The sequence below is a fragment of the Oryx dammah genome, unplaced genomic scaffold (genome assembly GCF_014754425.2).
Source record: "Oryx dammah isolate SB20612 unplaced genomic scaffold, SCBI_Odam_1.1 HiC_scaffold_15, whole genome shotgun sequence".
NCBI classification, from domain to species: Eukaryota; Metazoa; Chordata; class Mammalia; order Artiodactyla; family Bovidae; genus Oryx; species Oryx dammah.
The window spans coordinates 48,828,217-48,844,777 of NW_024070199.1; the positions used below are offsets into that span (position 1 = coordinate 48,828,217).

A 16,561-nucleotide genomic window follows, 5' to 3' on the forward strand; every position below is an offset into this window, starting at 1 on the left:
TGCCCTGCGCCCGCGCCAGCGGCTCTGGGCCCACTGCCAGGTGCCCCACTTCTCCTGGTTCCTCGTGGTTTCGCGCCCTGTGTCCGACGCCTGCCTGGTGCCACCAGAGGGGACGCTGCTGTGCTCCTCGGGACATGCCGGGGTCAGGGTCACCTTCCCCACGGGGGCCACCGAGGAGCCCCGGCACGTTCGCATGCAGGTAGGGGCCGGGACGCCCGCTGGGGTGGCGGAGGCGCCCAGGCACAGAAGTGACCGCAGGGCCGGCCCGTCTGCTCCAGGTGGTGCGCGTGGGCAGGAGAGAGCTGCAGGCCCTGCTGGGGGAGCCCGAGGCGGCCTCCAGCCCCCTGCTCTGCCTCTCGCAGAGCAGCCCCTCGAGCTTCCTTCGGCCAGTCACCATCCAGCTGCCTCTGCCGCCCGGCGTCACAGGTGAGGGCAGCCATGCGGCACGGGGTGGGGGTGGTGCTCAGAAGGGGCGCCCCAGCCAGAGGCCTCAGCCATTGCACCCCCCCAGGCCTGAGTCTGGACCGTGCCCGCCTGCACCTGCTGCATCGGGCTGCCCCCGAGGCCGCCTGGGATGACGTCACGGCGCAGGTGGCCCTGGAGCTCACGCACCTGTACGCACGCTTCCAGGTCACGCGCTTCTCCTGGTCAGTGCCCCCACCTCCTCGGCCCCCTCCCCACACCCCGCCAGCCTGCAGGGTCCCCCTCACCCCCGCTTTTCCAGGTACTGGCTCTGGTACACCACCAAGGCCTGCGTGGGGAGCCTGGCGCAGAAGGCCTGGGAGCGGCTGCGGCTGCACCGCGTGAGCCTCATCGCGCTGCAGAGACGCCGGGACCCCGAGCAGGTCCTGCTGCAGTGCCTGCCCCGCAACAAGGTGGGGCCGGCGGAGGGCTGGGGGAATGGGGAGGGCGCAGGGCGTCGGGCTCCCAGCCAGTGGGTCCCCCGCCCCCCAGGTGGACGCCACCCTGCGGCGGCTGCTGGAGCGATACCGTGGCCCTGAGCCCTCGGACACCGTGGAGATGTTTGAGGGTGAGAAGTTCTTCGCGGCCTTCGAGAGGGGGATCGACATCGATGCAGGTGTGCCCGGGCGCCCGGGGGGGCGGGGCACTGGGCCTGCCCCGCGCCCCCGCTGAGCCCCCTGTGCCCGCAGACCGCCCCGACTGCGTGGAGGGCAGGCTCTGCTTTGTCTTCTACTCCCATCTGAAGAATCTGAAGGAGGTGTACGTGACCACCGCCCTGGACCGACGGGCTCGGGCCGTGAGGGGCCAGGTGGGCCGTGCGGTGGGCGCCCTGGGCTGCCCGGGCCAGAGCCAGAGCGCTGAACCCCACCTTCTCCTCTTCCCCAGGTGTCTTTCTACCGGGGCGAGGTGCCGGAGGGGGTGCCTGAGGAGGCAGAGGCTGCCCGGCAGAAGAGGGGCCCGGCTGCCCTGTGGATGGCCACTCTGCCCATCAAGCTGCCCGTGAGGCCTGGCTGGGGAGCCCCGTGTGGAGGGGACGGGGGAGGAGCCGCCGGGGTGGGCTGGGGTGAGGCCGGGGCTTACTGCCACCTCGACCTGCCCGCAGAGATTGCGGGGATGCGAGGGCCCGACCCGGGAGCCTGGCCTCTCCCTGGCACCTCTGAACCTGGGCGACGCTGAGACCGGCTTCCTGACCCAGAGCAACCTGCTGAATGTGGCCGGGCGCCTGGGCCCTGACTGGCCAGCTGTGGCCCTGCACCTGGGCCTGCCCTACCGTGAGCTCCAGCGCATCCGGCATGAGTTCCGGTCAGTTCTGAGCCTCTCTCCTCCTGCTGGCTTCCCCCCCGAGGCTGGCTGAGGTTCTGTCCAGGGGAGGGAGAGCAGGGCAGACGGGCAGGAAAGGGAGGGTTTGGCCACCCTTGGCCCAGGGAGCAAGGCCCCGTGCTAGGAGGGAGAGCAAGGCCCTGGGCGTGGCCGGTGGTCTTGGCGGGCCCCCGACTGCTCTCCTGTCCCCCAAGGGATGACCTGGACGGGCAGATCCGTCACATGCTCTTCTCCTGGGCGGAGCACCAGGCTGGGCAGCCGGGGGCCGTGGGGCGCCTCGTGCAGGCCCTGGAGCAGAGTGACCGGCGGGACGTGGCCGAAGAGGTGCGGGCTGTCCTGGAGCTTGGCCGCCGCAAGTACCAGGAGGGCATCCGGCACACAAGCCTGGCCCCTGGGAACCTCGCCTCGCCTGACCGGTCGCCATCACCCTCCCCAGAGCCTGCCCAGGCTTAGACCCCGGACTTCGGGCTGGACCCTGAGGCTCCCGCTTTCAAGCCTGCCCTGCGTGTGAGCAAAGTGACCCCCACCCGTGTGACACACATGCGCTACCTGGCCGCTGTCTCAGCGCTGACTTTCTCGGGTGGAGAGGCCGCTGGAAGGCCAGGGGCGGCCAGGTGATCTGAGGCCCGGCCCTGCTCTGCTGCAAGCGGGCCTGGGTACAGACTTCCTTCCGCACCGCTCTCATTCCCGCTGGTCTGCGCCCATGGCCTGCACTGGGTCCTGATCTCAGGGAGGGAGTGGAGTCCCAGCTACAAAGTAACAGCTGCTGCCCCATGAATACAGTCGTGTGCAGGATGGCGCATCTGCCTTTTGGTTGGGGGCCCGCTGCTTGGCCAATTCAGTTCCCACGGCTCCTCCCTTAGGGACACTTCGTCCCAGCGCACCCCCATCCGCTGGCCCGACGGAAGTAGTCCCTGGCCGGTGCACCGGCGCGAGGTCGAACGGCCAGTGAAAACCCGTGGAGACCTGGAGCGCGGGCTGGCGCCGGGCGGGGGCCTGCCGAGCGCAGTGGCCGTGGCGGCCAGGAGGGGGAGCCGGAGTCCGCGAGCCAACCGCCGGCCGGGGGCGGAGCGCGCGCGGCGCCGAGCGGACGCGGCCCCGCGCTTAGGTGCAGCCGCGCGCGCGGCGAGGCGGGGAGGCCAGCGCGGCGGCAGAGGCGGCGGCAGCGGCGGCAGAGCGCGCGGTGAGTGCCCCCCTGGCGGCTCCTTCCGCTGCGCCCACCCGAGTGCAGCCCGGCCGCGGAGTCGAGGGGCACCGCGGCGGCTGTGGGAAGTGACATCTGCCCGGACGAGGCGGTTTCTGCGGGGCCCGCGCCGGCGGATGCTCGGATCCGCTGCCGCCGGAGTGTGGGAGGCCGGGCCCCGGGCGGTGCCGGGCGCGCTCCCCGCGCACACGTGTCCTCGCCGGTCGGGAGACGGAGGCCAGTCCCCAGTGAACGAGCCGGGCCGTGGGGGACACGCACGTGGGGCCCTGCGGGACGTACGTGGACACGTGGGTGGCTGAAGTCGCCATCGCCTGGCGGGCTTCAGCGTGGCGATCCGGGCCTCATGGGGACTCCTCCTTCCAGCTGGACAGGGAGTTGAGCCGGGCTTCCAATCGCAGCCCTGAACCCCCACTCCGCGTCTCCTTTGTCGCCAGGTTGGCGCCCCTCCAGCCGGCGGGACTGAAGGCGCCTCTCCGGGGCAAGGGGCGGGGGTTGGGGGATGAATGGGGAGGGAAGGGCCGGTCCCAGACTCGGAGCCTCACAGCCTTTCCCTTTCTTGGGGGTGAGGGAGTCCAGTGGCTTCGTGGCAGATTTTACCTCCTGGGACGGCCTCTGAGCTGAGCTGTCCACAGCTTCGCCTGCAACCCCAGTTGAGGACGCTGCAGGAGCCGGGGGGGACCGACCGGGAGGGCTGACAGCCCCGGGCCTGAGGCCGCGCTGGGGCTGCCGAGTCTCTATGGCAACGTGGGGTGCAAGGGGAGGGCCCTCTGAGCTGTCTCATGAGCAGGTGGTAGGAACCATCGGGTGAGGACAGGAAAAGGAGGCTTCCTGGCCTAGAGGACCCCTTGCCGGTCCTCCCCCGGCAGAGGCCCTCCCCACACTACTCGGGTCGGAAGTGTCTGCTCCATCCCAGCGCCAGTGTGGGACCCAGGGCTGACGGTCTCAGGCCGGGATCTCCAGGCCTGCCTCTCTTCCCGAGACAGCTGCTCCCCACCCCCCCACCTCGGAGAGTCTGTCCGACTTCCGGGACTCCAGCATCCAGGTGTCCCTTACACTGGGCAAGAAGTGGGGTCTGGTGGGCTCGCTCAGGTCCAGGAGGGCAGAGTGTGGACCTTGTGCCCAACGGTCGGGGACAACAGTCGGCTGCGGCCAGTTTGCACCTGGGGAGTGGGCGTGGGGAGAGAGGGTCAGGTTGAAGTGCGGAGGTCAGGCTCTTCTCTGAGACTGGGGCGCCGAGGCTCTCGGTGAGTTCGTTGGGACGCATCTGGGGGGTCAGAGGGTTTGGGGAGTGTGGATGGCAGCGGGTGGTCTCTGCGACCCAGCCACCCCCTGGCCTTTGCAGCAGACAAGCGTGTCTTCTCCGTTCCCGCATGAGTTTTCCCTGAAATGCACCTCCCAGAAGACACACGGTCCACAGACACAGTGGGCACAGCCCGTCTCCACCCCACGGCTCCGGATCCCCTGTGCCCGGGCACGGAGAGAGCCCCATTCCTGGGGTCCCAGAGCCCGCCTGCTGGCCGCAGAGGAAAACTCAGGGAACATCTGGGTGCACGGCGTCCGCGGGCCGGGGCCCCTCGAACCGGCTGCGTGGCTTGGCTGGGTTAGCCCGTCAGACCCGCTGCCTCACGGGCCGAAGGGGCCTCGGAGGCCAGCCCAAGCCTCCCAGAAGCTGTCACACCCCCTTCTCATCCCTTCTCCCGCGGCCGCAGGGCGCCTCATCCCGCCCAAAGTGAAAGAGAAACTCGCCCCCCCCAGGCCCGCCCCGCCCCGCCCCGCAGCCAATCCCCGCCGCCGGCACCGCCCCCGGCCGCTGGCCCTCCCCCGCCCGCCCGCCGCCCGCGGGCTGGAGTCTCCAGGAGGAGCGGCGGAGGAGCCGGTCGTAGGCGCCCGGGGTGAGCGGGACCACGGCGGGGGCGGCGGGCTGCCGAGGGGGCAGGGGGCCGCCCGGCCCGGGGAAGCCGGGGTGAAGGTCACCGGTCCGCGAGCGACGGCAGGTGTGAGCCAGCCGTGTGACCGGACTAGCGGCGCTGCGGGTACGAGGCAGGGACAGCTGGTCTCGGCGCCGGCTGGGGGGCGCCCCCCGCCAGAGGTCCCTGGGGCCGGCTCTGGCTCCCCAGCCCTGCCCCTAGAGAGAGGGGCTTCCTGGGCCTGCCCCCCGGGAAGAGGTGGTGGACCAGCCACAGCGAGCCTGCGTGTGTGCAGCTCGGGGGTGAAGTTCCTGGGAGGATGGGCACGGGCTGGCTGTGGCTGAGCTGGTGCTTCTTCCAGGGGAACCGTGGTCTGGGGCTCCAGCCTGGAGGCGCCGTGGAGCAGGGGCTCCACCTGCGCTGGCTGCATCTATCTGGGCAGCTGTGAGCTGAGCCCCGCGGGGGCCCCTGGGGCTCTGTCACCCCTATCCTGACAGAGCAGGCTGCTTGAGGATGGGGTTGACACAGCCCAGCCCAGGGAGAGGAGGCGCCTGGCCCTTTAAAGGGCTCCGTGCATGTGAGCGGGAGCGAGGCCAGCTGGGAGGACGCGCCGGTGGGGAATCTTGAGAGGAAGCCAGGTGGCCCAGGGGTGGGGCCAGGTGGTGGGCCTCCAGCGCGCTGTAAGCCCACGATGTGCAGCCTGCCCAAGTGGGGTTGGGGGTCTGGGGGAGCCGCTCGGAGCCCCTGCGGGGGCCCTGGAAGGAAAACAAGGAAGCCTGTTCCTCTGGTGTGCCTGTCCCGTCTGCCCACCCCCGCTGGTTGCAGTCCCCGCTCTCCTAGGACAGAAGCGCTGGTTTGGAAATACCCTTGAAAGCAGAGGACCAGCCTCCGCCCCGCGCCTCCTCCCCCGCTGTCTGGCATCCAGCTCTGCAGCTCCTACCTGGGTGCTCCCGAGTTAAATGGCCGATAAGCAGATCAGGTCAGAACCCAGCCCAGCCTCACCCCACCCTGCCCTCCCTCCTGGCCGACCTATGGCCGAGGAGGCCGCCTGACCTCCCGTCTGCCCACGCAGCCTGCCAGCCAAGCTCATCAATGGCGGCATCGCCGGCCTGATCGGGGTCACCTGCGTGTTCCCCATCGACCTGGCCAAGACGAGGCTTCAGAACCAGCAGAATGGCCAGCGCGTGTACACCAGCATGTGAGCTGGGGGGGTGGGGGGCAGGCCTGGGGGCACTCCTGCCTGGGTCAAGGCAGGGGCTGGCGCTGGACCCTGCCTAACCCCTGGCTCCCTCCTACCCCCGGGGCTGCAGGTCCGACTGCCTCATCAAGACCATCCGCTCAGAGGGCTACTTCGGGATGTACCGAGGTGAGGCTGGGCGGGGGGGCGGAAGGGCCTGGATGGATGGTGAGGATGCACCCCGTGGGGGCTGGCTGCAGCTACACGCTGGCTGGGGTCGGGAAAGGGCAGTGCTCAGCGCCGTCCTCCACCACTGCCGGCAGGCACCCAGCATGGCGGGACGTCCTCCCAGGACAGGCGGGACCCTGTCTGCACCAGGACACTCGCGGGGAAGGGGGGGTGCCTGATTGCAAAGCCGCTTAGCAGACAACCGCCAAGCCTGGATTTGCCCAGATGCTGTGCAGCTGAGTCCTTGCACGGAGAGGGGCTCACACTGCCTCCTCAGCTCTGGCGCTCCCCAGGCTGGACGCAGCACCCCCCCCAGGCCCCCCACCTCTGTATTGCAGAGGGGGTGTTCCTCATGGAGGCCCACCCGCTGGACCGGGAGGGTCGCCTGGAGGAGGACACGCTGCCCCCACCCCCACTGGGCACAAATGTGGGTGAGAGGGCAGGAGGAGCTGCCAAGGCACGAGGGGGCGGGGGGAGGGCTCTGCCAACTGAGAGGCAAGTGCCCGCCAAGAGCCTCCCGGCCTCGGCCACTGACCCATCCGCGCGCCACACAGGAGCCGCCGTGAATCTGACCCTCGTCACCCCGGAGAAGGCCATCAAGCTGGCAGCCAACGACTTCTTCCGACACCACCTCTCCAAGGACGGGTGAGGGGCTGGCTGCTGGGGCCACAGCCACAGAGGGAGGGGAGTCTGTGCCTCCAGAGGACGGAGGACCTGTCTTCCTGGGGGCCCCTCACCCCCGGCCTGCAGGGCCTGCTTCCTCTGCCTCCGATGTGCTCAGGCCCCAGGGGTCCTTGGCCCCTAGCCATTGCCTGCTGCCTCTTGTAGGCCGGGATTTGGGGGGCACTGGCCAGTTTTCCCTGTCACCCGAGGGTGGGGTGAAAGGGCAGTAGTCCCAAGGAGCACTTGAACCCCCCACCCCGCCTCCAGTTTTGTTTGCTGAGAACAGTTCTCGGCCGGCCGGCCCCACCGTGAGCTTCTGTCTCTCGGCTCGGTGCCTGTTTCTGGAGGGCGGTGGGGGAGGGGGCCTGCCTCTGTCTTCACCAGTCCCACCTCCTTCACGGCCCCCAGCCCTGCAGGGGCCTCGGCCGGCCGCGGCCTTGCAGCCCCGCCCTCTTTACTGCAGGCAGCAGTTGACCCTGTTTAAGGAGATGCTGGCGGGCTGCGGGGCGGGCACCTGCCAGGTAATCGTGACCACCCCCATGGAGATGCTGAAGATCCAGCTCCAGGATGCGGGCCGCCTCGGTGAGGGTGTGGGGCGCTGGGCGTCGGGGGGACACCGGCTGGACCCCGTCCCCGCCCCCCACCCTGTGCTCCGAGGGAGACCAGCAGGCCGCCTCCTTTCTCCCCAGCCGCCCAGAGGAAGATCCTGTCCGCCCAGGCCCAGCTCTCCGGCCAGGGGAGTGCCCAGCCCTCGGTGGAGGCTCCGGCCACCCCCCGCCCCACAGCCACTCAGCTGACCAGGGACCTGCTGCGGAGCCGCGGCATCGCTGGCCTCTACAAGGGCCTCGGGGCCACGCTGCTCAGGTTGGGGGGCAGGCAGGGTGAGGGGAGGCCTACCCACCAGGCCGCCCCACGCGTCCCAGCCAGTCACCCTGCGATCCCCCGACAGGGACGTCCCCTTCTCCATCGTCTACTTCCCCCTCTTCGCCAACCTGAACGAGCTGGGCCGGCCAGCATCTGGGGAGAAGTCGCCTTTCTACGTGTCCTTCCTGGCCGGTTGCGTGGCTGGGAGCGCGGCTGCTGTGGCCGTCAACCCCTGTGATGGTTGGTGCCCAGCTCGGGGCAGGGCAGGGCTGGGGGGTGGGGCCGGGCTGAAGGCCCACACTGACCCGTGTGCCCCGTGCAGTGGTGAAGACTCGGCTCCAGTCGCTGCAGCGTGGCATCAACGAGGACACCTACTCAGGATTCCTGGACTGTGCCAGGTGGGTGAGCCCCCGGGGGCCGGGGAGGGCAGGGTGGCCCCAGCGTAGTGGCTCTGCCCCCACCCCCCGACCCCTGCTGTCTCCCTGCAGGAAGGTCCTGCGGAACGAGGGCCCCTCCGCCTTCCTGAAGGGCGCTTACTGCCGCGCCCTGGTCATTGCCCCGCTGTTCGGCATTGCTCAAGTGGTTTACTTCCTGGGCATCGCTGAGACCCTGCTGGGGCTGCCGCGCATCCAGCCCTGAGCCCAGGCAGCTGCCCGTCGCCCTCCAGTCGAGCGGGACCAGAGCGGGAGCGGGACCAGAGCGGGGCCAGGCCGAGGCAGGCAGCGCCCACCCCCCCCCCCCCCCCGCCCCCGGGGACGCCACAAGAGTCTCTCCCCGCAGGGACGGGTGGGGGCGGGGAGGGGAGTGCAGGGTGCACACGCGCGCCTGGCGGGGCCCTGCAGGGCCCGGGATCAGCATCTTACTTAGAAACAGCAGAAGTCGTTACATTCCTGGAGCCAGCCCTGCCCACCTTTGCCCCAGTCTGAACAACCCCCAGGGATAGAGCTGGTCTCTGGACTGGGGGCCCCCAGCCTGGGCTGGGCAAGCTGGACCCTCCCCTCCAGTCTACCAGCTCCTGTCCCCGAGGCTTGACCCCTAGTCCACAAAGGGGACCCCGCACAAACCTATTTATTAACTTGCCGAGCACAAGCGGCTCTGTCCACCCCTCCGTCTGTCCGTCCAGCCTCCCCTGCTGCTGTTCACTTGCCTTGGCCAGCCTTGCAGGAGGATCGGGCTCTCCTGCCCCCCATATTGAGCCAGGAATCCTAGACTGGGGGTGGCCCTGAGTGCTGACTCCCAGGACAGGTCCCCCGCCCCCACTGTGGGACCCAGCTGGGGACCCAGCCCACGCGAGGTTCTGTGCATGTGTGTGTGAATGTTGGGGGCGGGTGACGGCCACCCTCTGCTGTCCTGGCCCCTCAGGGGTAGGGCTGTCGGGGGCTCCAGCCGTCCCCATGTGGCCAAGCAGTGTGTGTGTGTGTGTGTGCAGGAGCCTGTGAGCGCGTGGGTGTGTGCCCTTGACTCCCCAGTGACCCCGTCCAGGAATCCGTCTCTCCGCCCGGCCCTACTTCTGAGGCCACGCCCCCTCGAGGTCGGGGAGGGCAGGCATGAGGACCAGTATGCAGCCCGGGAGCATCTTCTTCTGGGGGGCACCAGGAGCTGCCCCTCCGGTCTTCCCCGGGCCTAGCCTGCCCTCCAGGCCTCTGGGTGAGGCCCCTGACCACACTTAGGAAAGCTGCGCCCTCCCCCAGCCTTGATGTTGTGACCTGAGGCAGCTCGTTCAGACCTGCCCCGCCCCCAGACACGTGGTCGTGTTGGTGATTGATCTGATGTGCCGGTGCTGTGGCCCCACCCCCGGGCCCCCTCCCGGAGGCCCCTTCCCAGTGACACTACCTGGGGCTCAGGCCTGGGCCCCCCAGTTCACGGTTGTTCCTGGGAGCTGCTCTCTCCCGTCACATCTGTACCTTGGAAGCTGCTGCTGCTGCTTACAGAATTATATTTTTTTCTTTTGAAGAGTTTTAAGAAGTTGTAACTTTTTGTGTCTTGTCCTGTAAGAAGATAAATAAATATTCTAAGTAGATGCCTTTTCTAGACTCTTGGGGGTGAAGGGCGTCCCGCTCGTCTGGTAACTGGCTCCGCTCCCCCTGCTGTCCTGGGTCCGCCTGCCCAGCTATGACGGGCACACTGGCTGTAGCGGTGCCTGGTTAGAATGGCCTCCTGACTCCCTCGCGGTCTGATGGAGGTGCGAGAAAGCCCGCCTCAGCCGCTCACCTTGACGCTAAGCCGCCCTTCGGATCAAAAGCGGAACTGGGATTGGGCGCCCCAGAGGTCCCGGCCGCTCCGGGGCGCTGCGGCGGCCTCGAGCAGGTGGGCGGAGCCCGCGCTGATGCGGTCCCCGCCCCGCTTCCTGCGCCGGGAGCAGTGCATTGTGGGAAACTCCCAGTCTTTGCATCCGCAGCCGCCGCCCGCCGCCGTCCGTCCGATCAGCCGTGGTCCCGCAGAGAGCGCGCGGCCCTGAGGTGGGAGCGCCGCGAGCGGCAGCGTAAGGCGGCGGGGACTCGGCGGCGCGGGATCTGGGGCGGGAGCGAGGCGTGGGGCCCCTGGACAGAGCGGCAGGTTCTCCGCTATGAAGGTCATCGGGGGGCGCTCCGGAGCCCCCTGCTCTCTTGGGCACAGATGCCTGGAGGGGGAGGGGCAGCCGGTGACGTCAGTATGAGCCCAGAATAACCGAGGGTCTGGGGGAGGGGGAGCGTGGACCACCTGCCCTTTGGGAACTTGATGCCCAGCAGCGGGGTGCCCCTCCAGAATAACAGGGATGAGGGGCTCTTGGGTTCCCTGGAAGTGGGACAGTCCTCCCCATGACACCCCCGTCCCGCACGTGACCTTCAGGCGACCTTCACTGTCGGTGTGCATTGCCGGGGTGGGGCCCCGGGCCGCCGCCTCCCACAGGCTCCCTCCCCCTGCAGGTGCCGGCGCCAGTTCCTCAGCCTCCCAGAGGAGCTGCGGACAGCGGGGTCCACTCCTGGGAGGGAAGACGGGTCCAGAGAGGCAAGGCCACCAGCCCCCTGCCCCGTGCCCGACTCTGAGGATCAGGGCCAGGCCTTCCCTACTGCCCAGAGCGCCCAGTCTCTGCCTGGCCCTGCCTCGGGGGTGCCCGCCCCAGGTTCACCCCAGGGACTCCCTCCACCCCCAGAGGCAGGCATGACCTCAGGGTCAAGAAGGGCTCCCCGCTCTGAAGCTGGAGCAGGCAAGGCCAGGCCTGGGCACTGAGAAGGGGTCCTTGACCGGCTGGGAGCCCAGGCCTGTCGCTGCCCTCCTGCCGGCTTCTCCAGCCTCTGGGGAGACACCCTGGCTTTGTCCAAGCTGGGTCCCGGCAACCTTGGGTCCATTATGACCCCATGTGCCTGAAAGCCCAGACTCTGGGTTCCCACGTTCCCCCCCCACCCAAGCCCACCCAGCCCTGAGAAGGGTGCATGGTAAGTTCTGCCCAGGCCCATGGGCTGCCAGCCACTTCCCTGGCCACACACCTCTGGGCTGGGTGGGTGCTCTCTTCCCGGTCAGGACCTCCCCACCCTGGGCCGACATGATGGACACAGGACATGCGTGGGCAAGACCATTTCACAGATGAGGGAACTGAAGCCTCTAGCAGGCCTCATCCCAGCACCCCAGCCCAAAAGGGGGGCCCACAGTGCCTGCCCGTGTGCTCGGAAGGGCTTCTCAGGAGGTGGCTGAGGCCAGCTGGAGGCTGAGCCCCGGGAGAGGAGTGTCCAGACAGCTGAGTGGGTCTCTAAGGGACAAGGACGTGGGGCTGTACAGGACACCAACCTCATCGGGTCTCCCCCCGCAGGCCCATCGGATGCCCAGAGGTGAACGGTCCTGAGCTGCCGTGATCTAGACACCTGCCTGCCCCCGCGTGTCCCACACAGCCCGCAGGCGCACCCAGCATGGAGTCCAGAGGGAAGTCGCCCAACAGCCCCAAGGCCGATGCCAAGGCTGCGGCCGAGGGCCGAGCCCCCACTGCCGTGGACGGAAAGGCCCCGTCCTCTAAGCCAGGGAAGAAGGAGGCCCAGGCGGAGAAGCAGGGGCCGCCGGCAACCCCCACGCCGCCACCTGCCAGGAAGAGCCCGGCCAAGGCAGACCCGGCCCTTCTCAACAACCACAGCAACCTGAAGCCGGCCCCCGCAGCCCCCAGCACCCCTGATGCCGCCCCCGAGCCCAAGGGCCCTGGGGACGGGGCTGAGGAGGGTGAGGCCCCCAGTGGGGCCCCCGGCAGCCGGGGGCCCTGCCCTTTCGAGAACTTGGCCCCGATGCTGGTGGCTGGGGGTGTGGCTGTGGCTGCCGCAGCCCTGATTCTAGGGGTGGCCTTCCTGGTCCGAAAAAAATGATGGCCGGTGCCCAGGCTAGGCACAGCCACTTCCTGTACAGACCTTGGGAGTCTAGTGCATGCCGAATTCACACCCCGCTATCTATACATATGTAATACGTTGTATCCCCCACCTACAAGCAGAGGGAGGGAGAGGTGGACAGGCCCGTACAGCAGTGGAACCCGGCCCCCTCGAGCGGTCCCCGGCACTCTCCCCTCTGAACCCGAGGGCAGAAGGGGCCCAGGCTCTGCAGGTGGATCCCTGACCCAGGGTTGGACCCAGGCACCGGCGGACGGACGGAGAAGCAGGCTCTGAGGTGGCCTGCCTGCCCAAGTATGCCAGCCTGTGCCAAGGGCCCCAGTGGTCCTGTGGTCTTCCTGACAGCAGCTCGTGATGAACCCCCAGGGTAGCAGGGCTGGCAGGGGCCTGGGACTGATTCTGAGCTGGGCCAGCCGGCCTGGGGACATCAAAGGGTGTGGCCATTTGTCCCATTTCTGCTCTTTGCGTGTAGCCAGGATGGGGGTTCCTCTGGGTGGGCTGCCTCAGTGGGCTGATCCGAGGTGGGTGGTCACATTAGCTGAGTTTCCGTGCCTCCTGCCTGCTCGCTTGAGCCCTCACTGGGTGGACAGACAGCTCAAAGCCTAGTGTCAGAGGCGCTCTTGAAGTTTACCTTCTGGCTGACCCCAGGGGGCCCCTGAAGCTGGGCCCTACCCTTTCTGCCCTGAACCCCTCCCCATTCTGCAGTGGTTGTCCTGGGGGCAGGTGAGAGCCTGGCAGGGAGACAGCCATGCCTGCCCAGTGCCCACAGACGGCCCCTCCTGCCCACCCAGGATCTTTGGAGTCTAAGAAGCGTATAAATGCAATAACAGCTAGAATAGAAATGCTGGGCAGGTGACCACCACCCTCTGCCACAGCCGTCGAGCCTGCAGGGAGACGCGCTCTGCTGGGAGCATGTCCTGGCGGCGGTGGGCACTGGGAGCCCGACGTGCCCTTGCCTGGCCAGCTGGCCACTGGAGCCCTGGGCCTGAGTGGAGGTCAGTTTGAAATAAACTCTGTTATCTAAAGACCAGGCTGGCGTCCTCAACTGCACGCGGTCGGGAGAGGCGGGGTGGCCTGTCTGGGTGCAGAGGGTCATCTACCCACACTGCGGGCTTTCCAGGGAGGGCCAGGGCCCCCCAGTGCCCCTCCCCAGCCTCTCCCACCACCTGGTGCCCTTGAACCGGGTGGGTTCCACTTGTGGCTCTGCCCAGGCCTGGCCCCACCCAGATGGCTGCGCCCGGCCTTCCTGCCAGCCCTGGCCCTAGAGGACCCAGGCGCAAGTTGCAGGACCCACCTCCGGCTCTGCACCCACACCTCAGGCCCACACAAACCTGGGGCGTTTCCCTGGGACACGCACCCCTCACCCTGAACCGCCTGGCCCAAGCCCAACCACCACGGGGAGGTGCCGGAGCCCACAGGCTTGTCCACAGGCCCTATGGCTGCCCACGCTGCCCCTCTCCAGCCAGCTGGTCCCCCCTCCCACTCTCAGTTCCGCTTGCACCTTAAATGCAAAAAAAGAAGAAAAAAAGTCTCCTGCCGTGCGGGGACTCGGGGCAGGACGGGGGTGGCTTTGAAGGTGAGTTCTGTCCCCGCAGCCGAGAGCTGAGGGTCCAGCCCTCGGCCGCGCTCTCTCGGGGCGCTGCCTCGGTTTCCTGTTGCTTTTTCACCTTTGGCTGCGCTGGGCTCCACTGCTGCACGCAGACCTTCCCCAGGCGTGGCCAGTGGGGCTGCTCCCTGGCTGCGGTGCTTCTCGGTGCAGCTCGGGCTCGGCAGGCGTGGCCGCAGGCTGAGTCGCTTTGAGGCAGGTGTAACCGCACCAGGAACCAAACGTGTGTCCCTGCGTTGGCAGCTGGATTCTTCATTCAGTTCAGTTCAGTTCAGTCGCTCAGCCGTGTCTGACTCTGACCCCATGGACTGCAGCACACCAGGCCTCCCTGTCCATCACCAACTCCCTGAGTTTACTCCGGAGTCCATTGAGTCAGTGATGCCATCCAACCTTCTCATCCTCTGTCATCCCCTTCTCCTCCTGCCCCCAGTTGTTCCCAGCATCAGGGTCTTTTCTAATGAGTCAGCTCTTCCCATCAGGTGGCCAAAGTATTGGAGTTTCAACTTCAACATCAGTCCTTCCAATGAACACCCAGGACTGATCTCTTTTAGGATGGACTGGTTGGATCTCCTTGCAGTCCAAGGGACTCTCAAGAGTCTTCTCCAACACAACAGTTCAAAAGCATCAATTCTTTGGCACTCAGCTTTCTTTATAGTCCAACTCTCACATCCATACATGACCACTGGAAAAACCATAGCCTTGACTAGATGGACCTTAGTTGGCAAAGTAACGTCTCTGTTTTTTAATATGCTGTCTAGGTTGGTCATAACTTTCCTTCCGAGGAGTAAGCATCTTTTAATTTCATGGCTGCAGTCACCATCTGCAGTGATTTTGGAGCCCAGAAAAATAAAGTCAGCCACTGTCTCCACTGTTTCCCCCATTTTATCTTAACCCTGAGGGCGCACAGGTCCTGGGCCCTAAGCACATTCACATCACGGGAGCGTCACCCCATCGGCCCTCGGAAACGATTCCTCTTCCCAAACTGACCTCTGTCCCTGTTAAACACCTGTTCGTTCTGTCTCTGGGGGCAGCCTCAGGTGAATGGAGTCAGACAGGATTGTCCCTCTGTGTCTGCTTATTTCTCTGAGCATCACATTCTCAAGGGTCACCCATGGTGTAGCCTGTGTCGGGATTGCCTTCCTTTTAAGTCCCACCCTATGTGTGGACCACAGTGTGTGGACCCATCATTCGCTGATGGGCGCTGAGTTGCCTCCACTTGTTGGCTGCTGCGACTGTGGGCCCAGCACACAGCTCACTCGGGGACCTGCTCAGAGGTGGGGCGGCTGGGCTGCACGGTGTGCCCCTTAAACTCGGCAGCCGTGTCTCATGCCTGTGGGGCGGCCGGGAGAGAAGGGTGCCTCTCGCCCAGTGACATGGGAGCGGGCGAAGCCTCCGAGGCTGACAGCCCATCTGAGCGGGGCCACCTTGGGTCGTTCCGTCTGCATGGACCCACCTGCTGCTGCTTACCGAGTCCTTGGCTGTCCAGGCTTCGCCTTGTCTGATTTTTCTGTTGCTGCTGTTTATCTGATTTTCTGCGGATGAGAGGCCTTCTTGTCATTTATTTGGAGGATTTTTTTTTTTTTTTCTGGTCTGGATGCAGGGCCTGGGAGATCTTAGTTCCCCGACCAAAGGTTGACCAGGATTGAACCCTGGCCGAGGCAGTAAAAGCACAGAGCTCTAACCACTAGACCACAGGGCACTTTCCTTATGTGCCTAATATTCCAAGGCTTTGCCAAATGGCACTTATCTGCATTCAGTGGCTGGCTTGCATCTGTTTCCTGTGTCTAGAAGTCCCCAAATCTCAAGTTTTCACGCATAACTGTTGATGCCTTTACTGTCTAACCTTCTGGAATCTTTTCTAATCTAACACTCTTGGCACTTACTCACAGCAAGGATTTTAACCCATCTGAACCTCGGGTTTCATGGGGTCTGAGCAGAGGAGCTCGTGGTATTTCTCTCCCACCAGAGATGAAGGGGACCAGGGTCCCCTCAGCCCCGTGGTGACTCTGGCTCCCGCTGTCCCTTTGCACACAGCCAGGGTCTGTCCTGGGCCTGCATCTGCCTGCACCTGCCTCCAGGCCACACTGTAACTTTAAGACACTACGTTGTAACCTTCTTTTGTTCCCGTCTGCAATCCGAGAGACCTGGTGTTCCATTCCTGGGTTGCGAAGATCCCCTGGAGACAGGAAAGGCTACCCACTCCAGTATTCTGGCCTGGAGAATCCCATGGGGTCACACGGAGGACACAACTGAGCGGCTTTCACTTTCACTGAGAGAAACACAGCATCTAAGCTTTAGGGATGCTGCGCTTCTCTCCTTTCCTTATTTCGTCTGAATTTCCACGCATGCTCAGTTACCGGTGGCCCCTTGCGGGGAATGTTAGAATTGGGCAGCTGAGGTCCCAGGGTGCCATGAGGGTTCTGAGGCTCAGCTTTTAAAGTGTATGCATACGGGGACTTCCCTGGTGGTCCAGTGGTTAAGACTTCACTTTCCAACGCAAAGGGTGCAGGTTCAATCCCTGGCCAGGGAGCTAGGATCCCATATGCCTTGCGGCCAGAAAACCAAAACAGAGAACAGAAATAATATTCTAACAAATTCAATAAAAAGACTTTAAAAATGGTCCACATCAAAAAAATATTTAAAAAATAAAAAATAAAGTGTATGTATACGTATTTACGTGTTTATGGCTGTGCTGGGTCTTTGCTGCTGTGCGCGGGCTCTCTCTCTTAGCTGCGGTGGGCTGGCTTCCCGTTGCAGCGGCTCCTCTGGTTTCCAGCCACAGGTTCC

The 16,561-nt window shown here is 65.8% G+C and overlaps 3 protein-coding genes across 10 annotated transcripts in view; all 3 read left to right on the forward strand.

Moving 5' to 3' along the window:
* PIDD1 (p53-induced death domain protein 1) overlaps nt 1–2,582 on the forward strand; it is a 6,375-nt gene extending 3,793 nt beyond the window's left edge. Inside the window, exons 8-16 of the mRNA XM_040255484.1 lie at nt 20–199; nt 279–426; nt 512–647; nt 725–875; nt 955–1,078; nt 1,152–1,270; nt 1,348–1,461; nt 1,565–1,764; nt 1,977–2,582. Of these exons, the coding sequence (XP_040111418.1) occupies nt 20–199; nt 279–426; nt 512–647; nt 725–875; nt 955–1,078; nt 1,152–1,270; nt 1,348–1,461; nt 1,565–1,764; nt 1,977–2,235 (1,431 nt within the window). The 3' untranslated portion in view covers nt 2,236–2,582. The remainder of the gene's footprint in view (nt 1–19; nt 200–278; nt 427–511; nt 648–724; nt 876–954; nt 1,079–1,151; nt 1,271–1,347; nt 1,462–1,564; nt 1,765–1,976) is intronic.
* A 310-nt stretch (nt 2,583–2,892) lies between these two features.
* Nucleotides 2,893–9,845, forward strand: SLC25A22 (solute carrier family 25 member 22). 7 transcript variants are annotated; one of them, XM_040255468.1, is made up of 10 exons: nt 2,893–2,965; nt 5,734–5,872; nt 5,966–6,091; nt 6,204–6,259; nt 6,853–6,943; nt 7,425–7,543; nt 7,651–7,825; nt 7,911–8,065; nt 8,148–8,223; nt 8,314–9,845. In XM_040255468.1, exons 2-10 carry the CDS (start codon nt 5,853–5,855, stop codon nt 8,462–8,464), a joined length of 969 nt encoding a protein of 322 aa, XP_040111402.1. In that variant the 5' UTR covers nt 2,893–2,965; nt 5,734–5,852; the 3' UTR covers nt 8,465–9,845. The 7 variants fall into 7 exon arrangements, with proteins under 7 accessions (XP_040111402.1, XP_040111405.1, XP_040111398.1 ...); XM_040255471.1 differs by having other exon boundaries at nt 2,899–2,965; nt 5,739–5,872; XM_040255470.1 differs by lacking the exon at nt 2,893–2,965 and adding an exon at nt 4,814–4,878.
* Nucleotides 9,846–10,150: 305 nt separating this feature from the next.
* On the forward strand, nt 10,151–13,196 carry CEND1 (cell cycle exit and neuronal differentiation 1). 2 transcript variants are annotated; one of them, XM_040255479.1, is made up of 2 exons: nt 10,151–10,284; nt 11,613–13,196. In XM_040255479.1, exon 2 carries the CDS (start codon nt 11,710–11,712, stop codon nt 12,148–12,150), a length of 441 nt encoding a protein of 146 aa, XP_040111413.1. In that variant the 5' UTR covers nt 10,151–10,284; nt 11,613–11,709; the 3' UTR covers nt 12,151–13,196. The 2 variants fall into 2 exon arrangements, with proteins under 2 accessions (XP_040111413.1, XP_040111411.1); XM_040255477.1 differs by having other exon boundaries at nt 10,176–10,307.
* The last annotated feature ends 3,365 nt before the right edge of the window (nt 13,197–16,561 follow it).

Coding starts and splice junctions, on each gene's coding strand:
- CEND1 (XM_040255479.1), top strand. CDS start 11,710: ATGGAGTCCAGAGGGAAGTCGCCCAACAGCCCCAAGGCCGATGCCAAG.
- SLC25A22 (XM_040255464.1), top strand. CDS start 5,853: ATGGCCGATAAGCAGATCAG. Junction 6,944..7,424: donor CACCACCTCTCCAAGGACGG/GTGAGGGGCTGG, acceptor TCTTTACTGCAG/GCAGCAGTTGACCCTGTTTA. Junction 8,224..8,313: donor GGATTCCTGGACTGTGCCAG/GTGGGTGAGCCC, acceptor GTCTCCCTGCAG/GAAGGTCCTGCGGAACGAGG.